General features: G+C 42.9%; 1 protein-coding gene across 10 annotated transcripts in view; it reads left to right on the top strand.

Annotated features, from left to right (window-relative positions):
* The first annotated feature begins 630 nt into the window (after window positions 1–630).
* The window catches only part of LOC139580857 (calcium/calmodulin-dependent protein kinase type II subunit gamma-like), a 37343-nt gene continuing 21282 nt past the window's right edge, over window positions 631–16691 (top strand). For 4 of the 10 annotated variants that reach the window (XM_071409933.1, XM_071409931.1, XM_071409932.1 and 1 more), the window contains exons 1-6: window positions 638–832; window positions 4340–4434; window positions 7867–7926; window positions 13357–13411; window positions 13496–13561; window positions 14333–14405. In XM_071409933.1, the coding sequence (XP_071266034.1) occupies window positions 765–832; window positions 4340–4434; window positions 7867–7926; window positions 13357–13411; window positions 13496–13561; window positions 14333–14405 (417 nt within the window). In that variant the 5' untranslated portion in view covers window positions 638–764. Of the gene's footprint in view, window positions 833–4339; window positions 4435–7866; window positions 7927–13356; window positions 13412–13495; window positions 13562–14332; window positions 14406–16691 lie in introns of all 10 variants that reach the window. The other 6 variants (XM_071409927.1, XM_071409925.1, XM_071409924.1 and 3 more) reach the window with 4 other exon arrangements.

Below are 16691 nucleotides of genomic sequence, written 5' to 3'. Positions count from 1 at the left end.
GAAAGGATTTACAGAGCATGTAATTATTTTATGGGTAGACATTCACATGGACTTGGGAAAAATATTTGGTAAAGACATCCATCTGCAAGTTTATGATGTTCTTTTTATGTTTGATAATCCAAGATTCTCCACTAACGAACAGCATGTGATTCATTTGTTTAATTCTTGCTAAATATTACATCTATAAAATGAAATTAGGAACAATATCATTCAATTTTTTTAAAGGTTTGAATTAAATAACTTTACCACATTGAATAATAAGGTCAGTAAGAAAAATAAAGTAATTAAATGAGTTGATACTCTTAATTAAGCTTGTCAAATGTTGGCTATTTGAATGTAAAACTGTGTTTTTGTGTTTATCAGTTTGTGATGTTTTGTGTTCATTTTTAAGGATGTGTAGATTTTTGTAACATTTGAATCCTTCATATTTTGTACTGAGTGTACGAAATATTAAGAACACCTTCCTTATATTGGGTTGCACCCAAATCAAGGCAGGAGAGGAAGGCTGTTAAGTCTTCAAACGTCTTGTTAGAGCTCGCGAACCGCTGAATCACCGAATACTGCCCCGCTCTGATTTACATGACTCTGCTCAAAAACACTGCTCACATCTCGCGTGGCTCTGTCTCTGGCAACCCCTCCCTTCTCGCTCTCTTTCTTCCAGCCTGTCAGTGCCGTAGCTAGTACAGGAGGGTGACAGTCCTCCCCTAAACCCAGCCTGCCGTACCCTGACCGAGGCTTGGAGACCCGTTCCCTCCCGCTCAGCCATGGCTACTACTATCGTTACATCCACACGCTTTACAGATGAATACCAACTCTACGAGGAGCTTGGGAAGTAAGCGACTGTCGCCGTTTGCTAACGTTAGCTTGCTAATGCACAGTGCCTTGCTGTCTGTCTTTCCTACTCCCCACCCCCGTATGCTAACTCGCTCCTTCTTTAGCCAACTAGCTAGCTGCGATAGCTTGACCCTATTGTCTTTTGCTGATGTTGACAGAAGGCAGCTAGCTTGCGTGTCGTAGGTTAGGGACAGAGTTTACAATGTATGTATTTAATGCACGTTATGTGTATATGCGATAGCACAACTAGCTAACAAACTAGCTAAAAACGTTAGTGTGTCAACGTCTTGTCTTTTGGTCTGCTGAAAATTGCCAGGCAGGAAGCGTTTGAGCGAAAACACTGACATTTGCTGGCACGGCACGTTGCGTTAGCAGCCTGTTTGACTGTGCTGAATGTTAGCATGTATGATAACTAGCTGTCTGTGGTTGAACAATATTAGGTAATTTGTCTAAACTGCGGTTTTAGCTAGCTGTGTATAAGTCTGCAGCTGATGTGTCGAACATAGATCTATAGTTATAGCCCACAGGCCTCCTCCCAAAGCGAAATTGTTTGCACATTATGTAAAACCTTGCACGCCTTCATACAGCAGCCGTAAATATAAATGCCATAAGTAGCATTATAAGCCTCCTAACACACGCTATGTCGCTGTGGCTTAAAAGTGCAAGGGTGAGCGTGATGCGGTTTCTCAGAATCTCGATGGCTTTTTTTTTTCTGAGAGAACCGGGACGTTTTATTATTATTATGGGCATCTGTCGGTGACTCGATCCTCTCGACTCTGATGATGGTTGTTTTGTATTTTTATCTCTTTAGCCCCAGACACTGGGTATAGTCGCAGTGTCTGGGCGTCTCTCGCTGGCATTCTATTGATCCATGATTGGTTTATCAGTTCACACACCTGGGCCGCGTTGAGTAGTTCAACGTTGTGAAACGTTCAGATAGCAATGTATGTAGAACAGTTGCTTCTCTGACATGTATGCTACTCTTATCATGATCAACAACAACATAAACAGTCTAGTCATCTAGGAAGAACAACCAGAGTTGGGCACACTGCCATAAAGGCCCAGACCTCTTGGTACATACTATTATAATATAGCTATAAACATATGCCATTTAGCAGATTTGATCTAAAGGTACTGCGCACATTTGTTATCGGTGGCCCCAGTGGGAATCAAACCCACATCTGGTGTTGTTCATCATGCTATACTAACTGAGCTACCCAGATACTGTAGCACGAACACAGGTAGATGTTGGGCTACAGAGTGGCTGTTTCCAGTGAGAGCTGGGAGAGTAGTTAAACCTGCTTCTGTTTGTCCTCTGATTTAGGTGTGGCCAACCCTCCTGGAGGGCTACTGGCTTGGGTCTGCAGGGTTTAACCTGGTTCCAGCTCTGCTCTAACACACCTGTTACATTTAACTAGCTTGTATCCTAATCAAGACTGAGCTGCTGTGTGATCGAGCAGGGTTGGAGCAGAAGCATGCTCACCCAGTAGCAGTCCAGGAGAGAGTTGGCCATCCTTGCTCTGTTCTACAGTACCAGTCAAGTTTGGAGACATCTACTCTTTCAAGGGTTTTTCTTTATTTAAAAAAAACTATTTTCTACATTGTAGAATAATAGTAAAGATGTCAACTATGAAATAACACATGGAATCATGTGGTAACTAAAGTGTTAAACAAATCAAAATATTTGAGATTCTTCAAAGTAGCCACCCTTCGATGACAGCTTTGCACGCTCTTGGCATTCTCTGAAACAACTTAATGAGGAATGCTTTTCCAACAGTCTTGAAGGAGTTCCCACAAATGCTGTTCCTTCACTCTGTGGTCCAACTCATCCCAAACCATCTCAATTGGGTTGAGGTCATGTCATTGTGGAGGACAGATCATCTGAAACATCATCTTCACTCTTTCTTGGTCAAATATCCCTTACATAGCCTGGAGGTGTCATTATCCTGTTGAAAAACAAGTGATAGTCACACTAAGTGCAAACCAGATGGGTTGGCGAATTGCTGCAGATTGCTGTGGTAGACATTCTGGTTGTGTGCCTTGAATTTAAAAAAAATAATCACTGACAGTGTCACCAGCAAAGCACCCCCACACCATCATGTGCTTCACGGTGGGAACCACGCATGCAGAGATCATCCATTCACAGACTCGGCGTCTCACAGACATGGTGGTTGGGACCAAAAATCTGAAGACAGATTTCCACCGGTGTAATGTTCATTGCTCATGTTTCTTGGCCTTGGCCCAAGCAAGTTTGTTCTTCTTATTGATGTCCTTCAGTAGTGGTTTCTTTGTAGCAATTTGACCATGAAGGCCTGATTCACACAGTCTCCTCTGAACAGTTGATATTGAGATGTCTGTTACTTGAACTCTGAAGCATTTATGTGTGCTGCAATTTCTGAGGTACAGTTAATCAAGGAACTTATCCTCTGCAGCAGAGGTACCTCGGGTTCTTCCTTTCCTGCGGTGGTCCTCATGAGAGCCACTTTCATCATAGCGCTTGATGGTTTTTGCGACTGCACTTGAAGAAACTTTCGAAGTTCTTCATTTTCCATCTTGATTGAACTTCATGTCTTAAATTAATGATGGACTGTTCGTTTCTCTTTGCTTATTTGAGCTGTTCTTGCCATAATATGGACTTAACAAGGTACACCTGTTAATTGAAATGCATTCCAGGTGACTACCTCGTGCACATTCATCTTCTGCACATCTATCACTCGAGTGTCTGGGGACTGTGTACTGCCTCAGCTCAGAGCTGCCCTCCACTTTTGACTGGTACTGTACATACACTAGTACTGGTGTCTAGACTTTAGTGTACACTACAGCCAGTCTGATCCTGGTCTGCACTACTATTGGTTTTCTCTACTAGGCCTACCTAGTAGTTAGTTGATTTATTGACCAATCTAATGCCATTAATTAAACCAAGTCCGCTTGCTCACCAGGGATGTGTTCAGTAGGGAACAAAGTAGCAAACTTTGCAACGGGAAACAAAAATGTATTTTCTTATTGGACTAGATCCGATAGTAGCCTACCTTTTTCGGTTCAATCTATTTTGAAAAATGTTCTTGTGCCGACTGAACATGACCTCGGTGTCGTAGAGCTGGATCAGTACCTGATTAGAGGGGAAGGAACAACCAGCAGTGCTGTAGACCTGTATTTGAGAAAGAGAGCTCTGCAATCTGGGTGTCCAACCCTGTTTCGGGAGAGCTACCTTCCTGTATGTTTTCGTTCCAACCCCAGTTGTAACTAACCTGGTTCAGCTTATCAACCAGCTAATTATTAGAATCAGTTGTGCTAGATTAGGGTTGGAGTGAACCTACAGAATGGTAGCTCCAGGAACAGGGTTGGAGAGCCTTGCAGTACACTGTCAATTTCTTTTTTATGGCTCCATGCTGTGTATTAGTGTTGATGGCCAACCCTTCTGTGTGTGTGTGTTTGCCTAGGCATTAGTATACTAAATGTCAAACCCCCCCGACCCAGAACTGATCATTGCTTGCCTTGTTTTCAGGGGAGCGTTCTCAGTGGTGCGCAGATGTGTGAAGAAGTCATCAGGTCAGGAGTTTGCTGCCAAAATTATCAACACCAAGAAACTCTCAGCCAGAGGTAATATACATACACACACACACACACACACACACACAGAGAAAGAGCGGTCAGTGGTAGATTTGTGGGGGGGGGGGGGGGGGGGTGGCGATGTTCATCCCTGTGAGCTGTCAGTGATCTGCTGTACAAATTGGTGACTGTCAGAGATGTCTTGAGAGTTGACCACGAGTAGCTAATGTGTCATGTTTGTGTAATCTCTTGTGGCAAATGTTATCATACATTCTAACTTTGATAAAATATTCTGCATACTCAAGATTTTGGTTCTGAGATTGTGTGGGGGGAGGGGTTGGTAGGTTATGTGGTAATTATGTTTACCAAAGAGGCCGAGCTCCACTGTGGGCTGTAGGCATACGAGGCCACGACTTTTCTCAGCATACAGACCTCTCTCTCTCTCTCTCTCTCTCACACACACATAGACAGTGTGTCTGGGGACTGTGTACTGCCTCAGCTCAGAGCTGCCCTCCTCTGCAGTCAACACGCATTCTCGCTCGCCCGCTCTTTTTTTTTTCTGTTCAGTTTGAGCAGTCCTGGCTTTTTGCTTCATACCCGTTTTCTCGATACCCCTCCTGCTCTCTCTCACTTCCTCCCACCCGCCAGTAGCTAGCGGATTGGTCAGTATCGAGGCTAATCCAGTTAGCCCCTGATGAGATATATATTTAGTCTAAGAACCCACGGATCACACACACCTCCCTGTTAGCCCCTTCGTTCTCTGTGCGTGTGTGCCTGCGTGTGTGTTAATAGTGTGACATTAGGGAAGGTATTTGGTATTCTGAAACAATCTAGTTTCAGCAATATCTATAGGCTTTTCATGGTAGCAGTCAATTGCTAAGCTTTGCACAGCATTTAAATGTGTATGTGTGTGGGTCAGGATGGGAGGGACTCCGACAGTCTTGCAGTGATCTGTGTCTAGAGACAGAGAGGAATGGTGGAGGGAGATGCAGACAGAGGGTGTAGGGAGGAGGAGGAATAGTGAGAAGGGGAAAATTTGGAGATTAGAGGAATAGCCATAGATGGTTGGGTTGTTTAGCAACAAAACCGATGCGTGCGCAACCCTTAGGGGAAAACAGACGGGGTAGGCTTAGAATCAAAGGATTGTTCACACCATTTCAACTATATTTCCTCTCAATGAATATTGGAAATGTGAATACACTTTCACAATGAGCCCTTGTCTCTCAAATACATCATTACAGTTCTTGGTTAGCTAGCTAGTGAATTTGAGCCATATTAGCGTAGACGTGACATGAGTCAAAACAAGACATGTAATCAATAACAAGATACGACGAGCTACCTAAGATTCACCACGTCAGCTTCTTGTCATCGTTGCTAGCTATCTGACCGTCCAGAATCAACACAGAGCCTAGTGCCTTTGCGTTGCACGGCCATTGTTTTTGTGACGACGTCAGGCAACCCGTCTATACGTAGTGTGTACACACCGGTGGCAGTGTGCCTGGTAGGATTTAAGGATTTAAGTGTCGTTTTTAGCACCATTGGGCCTGTTTGACCTAGCGCACTGCCCCGTGGGTAATAAGTCTCTTAAAGCTCCGCTAAACACCGTCATAATCTGAGGGGGGCTAGTGGTGTGTGTGTCTTGCCTCTCCTTCTCTCCCTGATGTAACATGGCTATAGGCCCGCCCCCCGGTGGAGCAGATGGCCAATTAGAGAACAGCAGGAAGTGCCAGTAATGAGTTACCCTGCAGCACTCTCTGTCCCATCTACTACCGCCATACACACATGCATTGTGCACGCCCACACATGCACACATCAAGAAATAATCGAATGAATCAGCAAAAGCTGTAGTATGCCGTGCTGAACACGCACCACACATGCAATGGGAAGTTGTGATCCTTTTTCTAGGGCTGGGTGGTAAACTACATACCGGTATTCATTCATTCACAGACCAGATTGGATTTTTACTTTACCGTTTACAATAGTTTTTTAACTATTTAACTGTTTCATATGTTACATTAAATAATTCACTAATGACTCTAAAAGAGGATTGAGAAGATTGTCACCAGTAAAACTGCTTACAACTGAGGACTGCTAGCTAACACAAGTTAACAATTTCTGGAGGGCAAGGCTTGCCAAATGGATCCCAGAAAATCGTCTGACTACCCCTAGTGGCGGAAGTAAGAACTGAAGTTGAAGCAAAAAGGAGAATAATAATCTGAGGAGAATAATTATTCTGTCAAATAGAGGCATACAAAGACAAAAGAAGAACCTGACGGTGTGTAAATGTTAACAAATTAGTGCAGCAAATTAAGACATTTATTGAAATGCTGGAATTGAACAAATAACTATGCAAATGGCAACCATTGGTTCAGTACCAGAGTTTGAGTCGTCTACAAAAGAGGATTTTGATTCCTATGCAATGCTCTACAAATAGGAGTACTTCACTGTCAGTTTTGTCCTATTATTTTTGGTTGAACAGTATAATGCAGTCAGAATGGAGAAAGCCCATTAACCACTTAGAATGGATTTGTTACCATGCACTACCCATAAAGCATATTTGGAACTGTTGTATTCAGAAACACCAAATGCCGTCAAAAATAAACGCAGTGATGATATTTTGGCAATTACGCCCAGCCCTACCTCTTTTTACAAATGGAAAGTTCATATAATTATCTCTCGCTCTCTCTATGCGCCAGTAGGGAAATGAGAGAAGTTTCTGTACTTTTTCCCTTTGCAGAAGGGGGAGAGAGAATCTATAGCCTACATGGGGAGGAGAAAAAGGAGAGGGGTAATGGGAAAGATGGAAGGGGAGAGAGGCAATCAGGAATGGAAGGTGGCAGAGCAGTGATGGGGGAGGTGGAAGGCTTAAGGAATAGAGGGAGGCATGGGGGGAGGGGGGGTAGAAAGGTGGGAGAACTGTGTGTTCGGATGTAAGGCTGGTTAGCAGCAGTATAGGAGTGCTGCATTTGTTTGGCTGAAATGTATAATGTGAATAGAAAAATGGATAGGTGTGTATTGCAGTGTGTTTGTTAGACAGTGTTTCAGATGATGAAATTGCCAGGTCTTGAGTTTAAGATATTCAGTGTTGCAATATCAAATACTCAGATTGAATTAATGCAAATAAGTGCTGTGTTTGTGTGCATGCTCTCCCTCTGTTTTGGAGCCCTGTAGCAGTCACACTTCTGACTCACTCTCTATGCCGTTGCTAGGTTTACCCCAGATTACCTATGTCCTCTCGCAACCGCCTTGCTAACAGTGCCGACGAGGGGCGGGGGTGTGTGTGTTCCAATTTCATCAAGTGTCCCCTGCTAGACAAAGTGCTGGCATAGCAATGTTCCACAGCTGGAGCTGCGAGTAACCTCCACAAACATACACACCTGATACAGTCGTGTATATAACTCTCTCTCTGTCTCTGTCTCTTTCTCTTTCAAGTGAAATAAGCTTCCCTAACTTAATATATATATTTTTTTGTCTTCTCCTCAGATCACCAGAAGCTGGATCGAGAGGCTCGCATCTGCCGTCTTCTCAAACACTCCAACATAGGTTTGTCGTCTCTGTCTCTATCTCTCTACACTCTTAAAGGTGCTAAAAGTAGAACCATATGGGGTTCTTTGACTTCCCCATAAGATAACATATTTTTGGTACTTGGTAGAACCGTTTGCAGAGTGTTCTACCCCTCTATGAAGGGTTCTACAGAGAACCTTCAGCTTATATTTCATAGTAAACTCTTTATGACAGTACATTACATATAATATAAGGCTGTTCTTTGAAGGCCTAGTTATACCCTAACACAGTGGTCTGAAGCTCCTGGTTTATAGGCCACATCAGGCCTGCAAGTCACGTCATGCTGGCTTGCAAAGTGATGTGTAATTCCATTTGGACTCCAGCCAAAGTAAGGTTTTCCAACAATTGGAACTTTTAAATGTAGATTCAGCGACATGATGTAGATGCACAAAGTAAGCAACATTGTGCGTCAATTTCTGCAACGACTGAAATCGTTGGAGTGCGATGAATAACTTCTCCACTTGCTCAGATACTGTGTTTGACTGTGAGAGCGAAGTCTTGCATCTTGCGCATCGCAATAATGTTTCGCTGACTACCTTTTAATCACCCGCAACCTGCATTCAGAATGACTGCCAGAGAGGGCAGATTGATTACTGAGACTACTTAAATCATCTAAACTGGAACAACTGTCTCAGTAACGGGTTTAATAATTAAAACAGCTAACAGATTGGATTAGAAAAATCTGTTATTTATCTTTGTGTATCATAAGATGACTCAACTTGTACATGCAAAAGAAAAGATATTGAAAGAAACAATTCTGAAAATCAACCTGCAATAGAGCATGCTGGGTAATATGATAATGAATGTGGTTTTGAGTGTATTACTCAATTCAGAGTATGGATGTTATCCGTTAGTCGCTGAAAACACATTTGACCTGTCATGCTTATCAGTCTATATGTTCATTTGCATAATTTCGTGGAATAAAATTGCTGCTTGTGTATTTTTGAAACCGTCTTTTATAAGCCTAGTCATTGCGCAACCAATAACAATTCTAAATGCAATCGTGTGTTAACGTTGGTGGCCACCATTTTTTTAAAGGAGCTATTTTTATTTCTCAATCTCCGCTCGTAATTAAGGCACGCCTCCCATTCGCCATATGGGTGTATAGGCTATAGCCTGCCTACCGTTGACTATCAGCGTGTCACCCACCACTTTACAACGTGAGCTTGAGGCAGTATAATTGTTTGAAACCTGAACGGTTTACTTTACTTCAGATAATGAGGCATGTCTTACCTTTGCTTCAGAGTAGCCTGGCCAAAATCCAACCATAGAAATGTGGAGGCAACTATTTTATAAAGACTTCCTCCAGCCGTTAACCAGCGTTTCTCTCCTGTTCTATTGGTTTTCATATCAACTTTCTTTCGTTGTCCAGAAGCCAAAGGCACAATCCTTGTCATATTAGCAACACATACCAGTTGCTGCTATTAGATTCCCCGTCTTTATAAGTTTCTAACAGAGATTTATCTCTCACAACTGCTCGCATTAGGTGTGCTGTTTAGAACAGTGTATAACTCGAATTGCATTTTTGCAAATGGTTGAAAATGAAATTTTATTGGTTGCTTCATTACAGGAGTTGCATGTTCAATAATAGGCTATAGCCTTTTGACTAAGATTGTTGCATGTTTCCAATAAGCTCTTAATGAAAAATGTCCGGTCCTTGTATGCATGCATAGTATCAGAGAGGAAGAGGCAAAGCGAGAGGTTTCATTCTCGCCAAAATAAGCCCAATGCGTTTCTATGGGCTTAAGCTTGTCGCCTGCCTTCGCACCTTGTGACAACTCCCATTGTTAGTGGGGAAACATAAGCATCTTGTCATTATATACAGATCTCTGTTGATCATTTTACTGTTTGGGAAATTTTTGTTTGTTGACCGGTTAATTAGGGTCAGTTAGACGGCAGCAAAATGTACCAAAATTTGCATCCCTAATTCAGAGTAAAAATGAGTTACACTCAACTCTGGTTATTTACACCAACACTGAGGTTCTCTAACACCACACAGTCACCTGAGTGTTAAATTAACTCCTGAATCAACACTAGACACGTTACACTGATAAACTGTTGGTAACACTGGCCAATTTGTTGTGTACCAAACAATACACTGCTGGGTCACTCAGACTCCCTTCTATTCTCCTACTCTCTGCTCAATAAAATCACAGAAAATATTTAAAGACGGATATCATGGCAAAGATATCAACTTTGCCAGTACTGTATATGTAAAATGATTAACAGAATACCAGATATATATATATATATACCCATAACATTGGTACAGTTTAAAACATTCACACACCTATCGTTTTAAACTTAGCAGATTACTTTACCTCCCTGTTTAAACTTTATCAGGAGTTTAACATTAATGCTTAAGCTCTATAAAAAATATCTACAATAAAAAAAAAACGGATTCAGTAGGTTTTTATGTAGAACCTCTTTCTTGCCTTCCAAATAATACTTCTTGCCTTTCCAATAATCATCAAATAACCCTTTTTTCCAAAAACTGTTCTTCGGATGAAAAAGGGTCTTGGTACAAACTAAAAACAAATGGTTCTATATAGTGCCAAATAAGGGTTCTTGGCTTGTGACCATAGCGGAACCCTTTTTGATGCCATATGGATTTTTTTAAAGGTTCTATAAAGAACCATGCTCATAAAGTTCTAAATGGAACCTATATGGTGCTATAAAGAACCATTAAAAAAAAAAAAAAATTCTATATGGCACCAAAAAAGGGTTCCGCTTTAGTTACAACCCTTACTTAGTCAAACGACCTCAATTGACCCAAGGCCATACGTGAGTTTTTCACAAGACACCATCACATAGTCATATGCAATGCAGTCGTAAAGTATACAGACCCTTTGCTCTGAGACTCGAAATTGAGCTCAGGTGTATCCTGTTTCCATTGATCATCCTTGATGTTTCTACAACTTGATTGGAGTCCACCTGTAGTAAATTCAATTGATTGGACATAATTTGGAAAAACACACACCTGTCTATTTAAGGTCCCACCGTTGACCGTGGATGTCAAAGCAAAAATCAAGCCAAGGGGTCGAAGGAATTGTCCGTAGAGCTCCGAGACAGGATTGTGTCTGCATAGATCTGGGGAAGGGTACCAATATAATTTCTGCAGGTTGAACACCGTGGCCTCCAGCATTCTTAAATGGAAGAAGTTTGGAACCACCAAGACTCTGCCTAGAGCTGGCCACCCGTCCAAACTGAGCAATCTGGGGTAGAAGGGCCTTGGTCAGGGAGGTGACCAAGAACCCGATGGCCTCTCTGACAGAGCTCCAGAGTTCCTCTGTGGCGATGGGAGAACCTTCCAGAAGGACATCCATCTCCGAAGCACTCTGTCAATCAGCCCTTTATGGTAGGGTGACCAACACGGAAGCCTCTCTTTAGCCCGCTTGGATTTTTGCCAAAAGGCATCTAAAGGACTCTGACCATGAGAAAAAATAATTTCTGGTCTGATGAAACCAAGATTGAACTCTTTGGCCTGAATGCCAAGCGTCATGTCTGGAGGAAACCAGGCACCGTTCATCACCTGGCCAATACCATCCCTACGATGAAGCATCATGCTGTGGGGATGTTTTTCTGCGGCAGGGACTGGGGGACTAGTCAGGATCGAGGGAAAGATGAACGGAGCAAAGTACAGAGATCCTTGATGAAAACCTGCTCCAAGGCGCTCAGGACCTCAGACTGGGCGACGGTTCACCTTCTAACAGGACAACAACCCTAAGCACACAGCCAAGACAATGCAGGAGTGGCTTTGGGACAAGTCTCTAAATGTCCTGAGCGGCCCAGCCAGAGCCCGAACTTGAACCCTATCGAACATCTCTTCAGAGACGTGAAAATAGCTGTGCAGTGACGCTCCCCATCCAACCTGACAGAGTTTGAGAGGATCTGCAGAGAAGAATGGGAGAAACTCCCCAAATACTGGTGTGCCAAGCTTGTCGCGTTATTCCCAAGAAGACTTGAGGCTGTAATCGCTGCCGAAGGTGCTTCAACAAAGTACTGAGTAAAATGTGATAAAGGCTGTAACGTTAAAAAAAATATGGGAAAAGTAAAGGTATTTTCGAAAGCACTATGTAATTGCTTAACAGTTTAGTTATACAAGAATGACTGTCACTCACGGTTGCACAAAAAGAGCTGTGCACAAACCACGGCCCAAAATATTCTGAGTCACCGCCCCTACATTTGAATTATCACTAAAATAACCCAAACATTTTTTTCTAACTGCAAAGAACCGTTGAAGGGCTTTTCGTTATGTAGAAAACACATCGCACCGATTGACAGTGACGTTCATTCGCTTGCTGACAACACGGTGTGTTTAAGGGACCACCCGCCAGTGGGCGACTGACAGCCGTCATTTTCACCCGTGTGAGTTTCGCTTTTGCGAGGGTGGAGACTTCGTTTTTGCCTGAACTCTCAATTTCTAAGCCGTATGAACACAAGTTAATCAGGCTGCTGACCAAATTACAATATTTTACTTCTTTGCAGTTGAAAAAAGGGTTCTCTTTTCTTTTAGTGGTAATTCAAATGTAGGGGCGGTGACTAAGAATATTTTGGGCCGTGGTTTGTGCACAGCTATTTTTGTGCAACCGTGAGTGAGAGTCATTCCAGTTGAACTAATCTGTTATGCTATTACATACACTGCAGAACCTTATCCCTCTGCAAAGAACCCTTTGGAACCCTTTTTTCTAAGTGTGTCTGTCAATCTGTATGTCTGAGTGTATATCTCTGTCTGGATGTCAGTCTCTGTATTTGTTTGTCTACTGGTTTTATTTTCAAATTGAGGATTAGAAAAAGTAAGCGATTTGAGGATAATAATTATTGTTGAAATCAGTTTGGGGGGGGGGGGTGACCAGGAGGAGAGAACAAAGGATGTAGGAGGAAGAGAAAATATGAGAGTGGGATGAGGCCATACCAATGAGTCAATGACAATGTTGTGCTGTCTCCTTCATTTGTATCCCTCTATCATGTCTCCCTCTACCTTCTTTCTGCCTCTTTTTTCCCCTTTTTTTTCTCTCCAGTGTCCCAGATTGCTCTGCCCCTCAGGCATGGTCTCCTTCCTTTTCTCACACACTCCCTTTTCGTTCTCATTTTTTTTATACTTCTCCCTCTCTCTCACCCTCCCCTCTCATTTGGCCCGTGCTTCTATAAACTTTGGATAAAGAGAGTGGGACAGATAGAGGAGACGCGGGGATAGTGATATGAGCACATGTACTGTACTTGCTGCAGGGCCGAGCTGCTTCTTATTGCACAGCAAATGTACCTTTTACATCAGCTTGAACCCTTACAAACCATACAGTAGGTCAGATTTAGAATCACAAACTGAGCCCTAGCCTGTAATATTCCACTTTTAAATCTCTCAATTCTTTCTCTCCCTCTTCTCCACCCTCTCTCCCTTTCTTTCTCTAGTGAGACTACATGACAGTATCTCGGAGGAAGGCTTTCACTACCTTGTCTTTGACCTGTGAGTATAACACACGCACACATTTCAGGCTTGTGAATGAGCTTTATTATGTATGATAACAATCATGTTCTCTCTCTCTTTCAGGGTGACGGGAGGAGAGTTGTTTGAAGACATCGTTGCTAGGGAGTACTACAGCGAGGCTGATGCCAGGTGGGCAATCCCTATTTACTGTTACCATGGTTACTGTGCCGCACAGCGCGGGTCAAAACCGTGGGAGAGTGGCGTGATTTCACGTGGCGCGCGCACACACACACAGGCTGACTATGGGTTTCCTTGTATTCATGTCTGCTGCATTGTCATGTCTTGTTATCCCTCTCTCCTCCCTCTTCCTATATATCCTATAACCCTTTCTCTTCTTCCCCTCTCATCTCTCCCTCTTTCCCTTTGTTTCCTTCCTATCTCTACTCCCTCTTCTCTCACTCTCTTCTCCTCAATCTTGCTGTTAGGTGATGCTCTTTGTTGCATTAAGGGAAGTGTCCATGAAATAATTTAATTAGTGCTGACCAGGGCTTTAGACACACACACACTCTACAAGCCACATGGGGTCAGCAACACCCCCTTCCCAAGACTGATTTGACCTTTCACCTCTGAGCCTCACAACCAGCAGACTGTCTTAACTGTATTTTTGCTAGCTGGCTTATCCATTTGGGGTACTTGGGAAGTCTCAAAAGAACATAGGCCAAGTTGGTCAAATGCTTATGAGGGGGTACTCCAGGCATAGCAAAATGTGATATGGGTACAGTAACGGGGGGAAAAAAGGTTAAAAGCCACTATTGTAATACATCTGTCTCACTACTTTGTTTCTTCCTTTGTCAGACCTGTTGAGCTTTCTGTACAAACCAGGCATGTGTTTAGTGATGAAAGGATGACTGATTTCTCCTTTTCTCACGCTCAACCCCCTTCTCTCCCTTTCCTCTCCAGTCAGTGTATCAACCAGATCTTGGAGAGTGTCCAACATATCCACCAGCATGACATCGTCCACAGGGACCTCAAGGTGTGTGTGTGTGTGTTTCTGTGGTTTGCGTGTGTGTTGCTATAACTACCACACACATGTGGCCATGGCAACGCACTGCTCTCATCTCCCTCTTTATCCCTCTCGCGCTCTCTCTTTTTACTCGCTCCCCTCCCTCTCACAAAGGCCCACTCGCTCTCTGTTTACCTCTCTAGCCCTCATCTTTTCTCACTGCCTCTTTTTTTCACTCTCTCTTCTGCACTAGGGATATGCACATTTAAAATTAAATTGGGTTTTGGTAACATTAGGAAGAAAATCCTTAACAAAATTACATTCACAGTGCCGTTATCACAAAACTCCCACTAACAGGTCCCCGTCATCATAAAGGGAAAATAAAATGTAAAAAATACCTAATGCTGTAATGTTATTTATTTATTTTTGCTACTTTATTAACTGGAGCTGTAATGCAGGGAGAGAAGCAAGTCATGCAGGGAGCGGGGTAGGAACAAGGGGAGCAGGGAGGGGGAGAGACAGCAACCAAGTCCACTCGCACTGGTAGACTAACTTATTGCTAGTTATTTATCTCATCTTGTTACATAGTGCCTGTCTTGACTGCATCAAACCGAGAGAAGCTAGCTTAACGTCAGCTTCCGACCTACTGTTAATATCAACAACTTCATTCAGATGATTAAGTAGCAGCCTACCTGTTGGCTCTTAGTGTTGTAGCTTGTCCTTCTCATTTAACTTTTAGTTCTGCCATTTATAATTCCATCTTCCATTTATTAGCCTAGATATCGCCTAATAACTTGCCACACCGAGGCACTAGCTCTGACTGTAGCCTAGTGCTGGGTTAATGACTTGTGATTGGATGACAGCAAGCGCCACTCGTGAAAAGCAAGCGCAGCAGCATAAATTATAATGTTCTCCCTCTGCGTGAAGAGTGATAGAAACCATCTGCATTGTGAATTCACTGTGCTGGGAGAGTGAGTGCAACCTTGTGCTGTACTCCAATTTTGAGTTTTTATTAGATTGCTTTTTTCTCCCCCTCCCCCCTTTCTGCCATTTGGCAGTACGTTCAACTGCAGACCACACGTAACCACGCCAGCCCAAGACTTCCACATCTGGTTAATCAGCTTCTTGGCAAAGGATAAATGCTCACTAACAAAGATGTAAACAACCGGCCTCACAACCGCAGTCCACATGTAGGCGAGCATTTTGCTGATGTCAAAGTTGTGATCAGAGTGCCCCATGGTGGGGTTATGGTATGGGCAGGCATAAGCTATGGACAACCAACACAATGCACAGAAATACCATGAGATCCTGAGGCATATTGTGAAGCACATTTTCTTTCTTTCTTTTTAATTTTTTAAAGGTCTCTGTATGCCCAGTTGTGAAATCCAAAGATTTGGGCCTAATTTATTTATTTCACTTGATTGATTTCCTCATATGAACTTTAACTCAGTAAAATCAATTAAATTGTTGCATGTTGCCTTTTTATATTTTTTGTTCAGTGTGTGTATATATATATATATATGACATAGCTTGAATCGCTCTACTGAGGTTAGCTGTATTACCTATTGTGTGCTGTCTGCTTCGTTGGCCTTTTTTCCTGAGTGGGCTTTTACTGCAGTCCTTTACACACACACACCACACACACACACACACACACACACACACACACACACACACACACACACACACACACACACACGCGCGCGCGCGCGCATGCAGTCTGCAGTGCTGTCTAAATGACTCTCAAGTGGTTTCCATGGCTACCACCATATGTCAATATATGGCTGCAGAGATAATTGTAGGAGACCCACACACTGTCAAATGTGGACAATTCCAAAACGGCTTAAAGGAAAAATCCACTCAAAGGGCTATTTTTTTTGTTGCTGGTGTCAAAACGCACGTTAGTTTACAATTTCATCATGTAAAATCAGGCGCACTGGCGTTTTCCAGCCCTAACGCCAGGTTCGGCAATTACATCAGTCCGCTTCAGCTCAGCTGGGCGGGGTGGAAGTATTTGTCTTTAAAAACATGATCTCAAGTGATAATTTCAGGCAGCACTGATAGCAATACTTATCACTAAAACCCGTTTTTGGTTAGTCTTAACGCAGTTGGTTATAGCATGGATTTTGACAACGGAAAAGCAGCCTATCCAGCCGTGACGCACACTGCCCATATGTGCATGAAACAAGAGTAGCCTAAAGTGCTTTTGGTGCATGTATACTTCGTATTTAGAAACATAAAAACACATGTTTTCCCATTGTTTTATTGAATTAAAAAACCAAGCATAGCCTCCCCTCTTAATGAAGGCATCTTTAT

This window comes from Salvelinus alpinus, chromosome 7, assembly GCF_045679555.1.
Source record: "Salvelinus alpinus chromosome 7, SLU_Salpinus.1, whole genome shotgun sequence".
NCBI classification, from domain to species: domain Eukaryota; kingdom Metazoa; phylum Chordata; class Actinopteri; order Salmoniformes; family Salmonidae; genus Salvelinus; species Salvelinus alpinus.
The sequence above is the reverse complement of the archived record's forward strand: the minus strand, read 5'-3'. Positions and strand labels throughout refer to the sequence as shown.